This window comes from Muscardinus avellanarius (genome assembly GCF_963383645.1).
Source record: "Muscardinus avellanarius genome assembly, contig: SCAFFOLD_135, whole genome shotgun sequence".
Lineage (NCBI taxonomy): Eukaryota > Metazoa > Chordata > Mammalia > Rodentia > Gliridae > Muscardinus > Muscardinus avellanarius.
This window is the reverse complement of record NW_027664476.1, coordinates 1-4,832: the sequence shown is the minus strand read 5'-3', so window position 1 is coordinate 4,832 and position 4,832 is coordinate 1. Positions and strand designations below refer to the sequence as shown.

The following is a 4,832-nucleotide window of genomic DNA, read 5'->3' as shown; positions in this document are numbered from 1 at the left end:
TACGATGATAAGTGAGATTAGCCAGCCTCAGAAAGCGAAGGTCGTCTGCTGTGTCTCATCTGTCAAAGCGAGAGAGAAACCCAGAAACCAAGGGACTTGAGACAAATGAGGAGAGGGGCTAATGGAATGAGGAAGGGGCTCTGAGGGCAGTGGGGAGCTGGAAGGGGAGACCTGCTGAGGAAAACAGTTCAAACCACCCTCTATGCAGATGCGAGGCTGCCGATATCAACTTCAGTATCATGAACGGAGCTGGACGTGGTGGTGCACCCCGCAATCCCAGTTCTTGGGAGGCTGAGACACAAGGATAGAAGGTTCGACGACAGTCTCAGCAGTGCAGCCAGACTCTAGCGACCCAGTGAGACCCTGTTTCCAAACAAAAGATATAGAGAGCTGGGGGTGTAGCTCAGGGGTAGAACACCCTGGGTTCAATGTCTCACTCCTCTAACTTATATTTGTATGTTATGAATATGGAGGAGGAGGAAGTGTGGCAGTATTCAGAGGGAAATGCACCAGGTGCCGTGTGCATGTTTCTTCCTTCCTTCTTCCTTCCTTCCTTCCTTCCTTCCTTCCTTCCTTCCTTCCTTCCTTCCTTCCTTTCTTTTTCTTTATTTCTTTTTTTTGCAGGTCTGGGGATGGAACCCAGAGGCATTTGACCTCCGAGCTACACCTCAGCCCTATTTTTTATTCTATATTTTGAAACAGGGTCTCACTGAGTGGCAGAGGGCCTCACTAAGTAGCTGAGGCTGTTTGTGAACCACGATCCTCCTGTCTCAGCCTCCCGAATGCTGGGATGACAAGCGTGCACCACCACCCCCAGCTGCATGTATGTTTCATTCACACTAAACCTCAATATGGTGTATGGTTACAATGCACCAATGAAAGTATACTAAAAAAGAATAGGAAAAACTGAAAGTATCTGGTGAAGTGGTGCATGCTTGTAATTCCAGTACTTGAGAGGCTAAGAAAGGAGGGTTTCAGGTTCGAGCCCAGACTCAGCAACTTAGGGAGGCCCTCAGCAACTTAGAGACTCTGTTTCAAAATTAAAAAATAAAATAAAATCAGGCTGGGGGTGGAGCTCAGAGGTAGAATGTCCCTGGGTTTAATCCCTAGTAATACACACACACACACACACACACACACACACACACACACACCAGCAGCAGCAACAACTAAAAGTAATATCTGTATCTATACACATCTGTCTATCATCTATCTAATTCTCCTATCTAAAGCAATAATGACTGTGTAAGTCTATAAAAAGGAAAGGCGTGAACAATGCATAGGACATGTGAACTTCGCTGTCAGTAGAGGAGAACCAAAAAAAAAAGTTGGCGCTCATTTCTCACACGCCTCCCTCCACAATTAACCCCAGGAAGTCCTCAGAGGCTGCGGCGCCTGGCTCCATCTGGCTAATGATGGTTTCTGAGCCTCGAGCCTCCCAGGCCCCAAACAGCCAGCGATTGGCTCGCGCCTGCAGCCTCCTGTTTGAAGGCTCCGGTCCAGAGTCTCCTCTGTCTCCGGCAGCAGGATGCTCCCCTCTGAGTCCGCACAGACGTCAGTCCTGGGGATTCAGGGGCAGATCAGGGGCCCTGGCTGAGGAGTCTTGTTGGAGACACACACCTGCGTCATGGGCGACCAGAGACACAGAGCGACTCAGTGAGTGCTGTGGGAGGGGGTGAGGGAGGACGCTTATTATTAGTGGTGTGGGGATGGAACCCAGGTGCCTTCTACCTCTGAGAGACACTCCCAGCCCTATTTTATTTTATCTTATTTTATTTTATTTTTTGGTGGTACTGGGGGTGGAACTCAGGGACCTTCCTACCTCTGGGCTATACTCCCAGACCTATTTTATATTTTATTTTGGAAACAGGGCCTCACTAAGTTGCTGAGAGCCTCACTAAGTAGCTGAGGCTGGCTTCGAACCTGTGCGATCCTCTTGTCTCGGGCTCCCGAGCGCGGGGATTACAAGCGTGCGCCACCACGCCAGGCGCTTATTTGTTTTTATTTTGAAGCAGGGTCTCACTAACTTGCTGAGGGCCTCGTTGAGTTGCTGAGGCTAACCTTGAACCTGGGATGCTCCTGTCTCAGCCTTGCAAGTACTGGGATTACATTTATGTGCCACCATACCTGGTTTATAAAAAAATTATCTGACTGAATACTTATATCCATAAAAGAGGGAAATCAGAAACCCCCAAAAAGATAGAACCCTGGAAGAAAACTGGCTTTTAAGAGTGTGTTCTGATTCTTAATTATCCATCAGCTTCATTAACCTTATGCATAATCTAATTAATTATGTAGTTAGCAGTTAGCTTATATGATGTGTTCATATCTATTGTTCATATATATGTGTATATGAGGAATACGTATATATACATATATATGTATACATGTTTTATCACAAAAATTCTAATCATAGTATATTAACTACTTCTTCTTTTACTTATTTGAAATGAACTTTATTTCTGATAGAAGAATTTTTCTCATGCTGATTTTTATTCTCAAGAGTTGTCTCTATGTTCTTATGATCAGAGACTTTTTCCTATTCCTTTATTATTTTTATAAGAATTAAATTGAATTATGAAACTTCCATACAATGCAAAGAACAATGATTAAAAAGCAGCGTAGAATTGTATTTATTAACAGGAAATTCCAAGGTACATTACTTACTTACTTATTTATTTTTTTGTGTGGCACTGGGAATTGAACCCAGGGGCATTCTACCTCCATGCTACACCCCCAGCCCAATTTTATTTTTTATTTTAAAACAGGGTCTCTCTAGGTTGCCGAGAGTCTTACTAATTGCTGAGGCTGTCCTTGAACCTGTGATCCTCTTGTTTCAGCCTCCCAACTATTCGGGTTACAGGCCTCCACCACTACTTGAACTGAACTTATCCTATCCTCTATCTTAACTACTAAATATTAGACTTACCGCATCTACTTCTAAAATTAACTGCTAATTTTATCTGCTATTTTGGCTACTAGGTATTCTATTAAGTTATTTTTACCCAACCACCAACCCCCCACTAAACTTATTCTATTTTTCTATCACACAATACCTACACCTAATTTTCTATAATACCTATTCAGTTGTTTACCAAGAGAACTCTTTTATGGTTTAGTGAGCAGGCACCAAGGAGGTCCCTGCCTGCCCAGCCCTCTGTAGGAACGGCAGAGTCCTGAAATCAGACCATTTTCCAGCAATATTAACTCTGTGTTTTCCAATGATCATACACTCCTGTACAGGAAAGTGGAGGATGGTTGGAGGTGGAAAAGTATTCTGATTAGTGCTAGCCCTCCGAGGGGGATGCCACAGTCAACCCCCTAACGTATAAGCAACATATGGAGGCCCTGCACAGTAGGTATAATTTGCCTAAAGTTAACTTTTCCTCTCATGGCTAAAACCTTAAGTGAGTCAGGTGCTGTAAGCGGAGGAGCAAAGCCCTTTTCTACGTAGCTTCTTGAAAGTTCTCTCAGCGTCATATTCTTCTTGGTGCCGTTCCCAGCACGAATCTTAGGGCATTTTCCAGTCATATTCCCGTCAATTTTCAGATTATTACAAAGCAGCAATCCTCGTTCTAAGAAATGTGCAAATTTCATTAATATTATCATTATCATAACTAAAATCAAGAGGGATAATGGCTTCAGTTTTGCCCGAGTCTTCCAGCCCTGCGGAATTCTCTTCCCAGCTGCGACCCTGTCCACACAGCAGGAATGGCGCCGCCTCTGCCAGTCACTGTGACGAGATGTTGCTGAAAGTGTACGGAACTCAAGTCAGAATATTTTACTCACGAATGGTTGAATTAGAATAACAGTGAAGTGCTGGACACCTTCTTACTTGTTTCCTCATTTACCCTCCTTTCTGTGTCTAAGGTGTAAAAACAATACAGAAGCATTAAATGTAACAGGCATCTTAGAATTCCACCTCCTGAGCCTCTCAGAGGACCCAGAGCTGCAGCCCATACTCTCTGGACTCTTCCTGACCATGTACCTGGTCGCGGTCCTGGGGAACCTGCTCATCGTCCTGGCCGTCGGCTCTGACCCCCGCCTCCACACCCCCATGTACTTCTTCCTCTGCAACCTGTCCTTGGCGGACATCGGCTTCATCTCCACCACGGTCCCCAAGATGATTGTGGACCTCCAGACGCACAGCAGAGCCATTTCCTATGCAGGCTGCCTGGCACAGATGTCTCTTTTTACCATCTTTGGATGCATGGATGATTTTCTTCTGATGGTGATGGCCTATGACCGGTTCGTGGCCATCTGTCACCCCCTGCACTACGCAGTCACCATGAACCCTCACCACTGTGGTGTCTTGATTTTCGTGTCCTTTTTGACCAGCCTTTTGGATTCCCAACTGCACAACTTGACTGCATTGCAATTTGCCTATATTAAGGGAGTAGAAATTTCTAATTTCTTCTGTGACCCTTCTCAGATTCTTAATCTTGCCTGTTCTGACACCTTTACCAACAACATGGTTATGTATTTTGCAGTTGCCATCTCTGGATTTGTTCCCATCTCAGGGATTCTCTTATCTTACTATAAAATTATTTCCTCCGTTCTGAGAATCCCCTCCTCAGATGGGAAGTACAAAGCCTTCTCCACCTGTGGGTCTCACCTGGCAGTCGTTTGCTTGTTTTATGGAGCAGCCTTTGGCGTGTACCTTGGCTCAGCCGTCTCACATTCTCCCAGGAAGGGTGCGGTGGCCTCCGTGATGTACGCAGTGGTCACCCCCATGCTGAACCCCTTCATCTACAGCCTGAGGAACAGGGACATTAAAAACACCCTCACGAGGCTTTGTAGTAGATTAGTCTAATTTCATTCCCATCTGTGAT

At 45.2% G+C, this 4,832-nt stretch overlaps 1 protein-coding gene across 1 annotated transcript; it reads left to right on the top strand.

Moving 5' to 3' along the window:
* Positions 1-3,892: 3,892 nt before the first annotated feature.
* LOC308279580 (olfactory receptor 7E178-like) lies at positions 3,893-4,813 on the top strand (the record flags this gene model as incomplete). Its single annotated transcript, XM_080720094.1, has 1 exon — positions 3,893-4,813. Exon 1 carries the CDS (start codon positions 3,983-3,985, stop codon positions 4,811-4,813), a length of 831 nt encoding a protein of 276 aa, XP_080576220.1. The 5' UTR covers positions 3,893-3,982.
* Between the last annotated feature and the right edge of the window lie 19 nt (positions 4,814-4,832).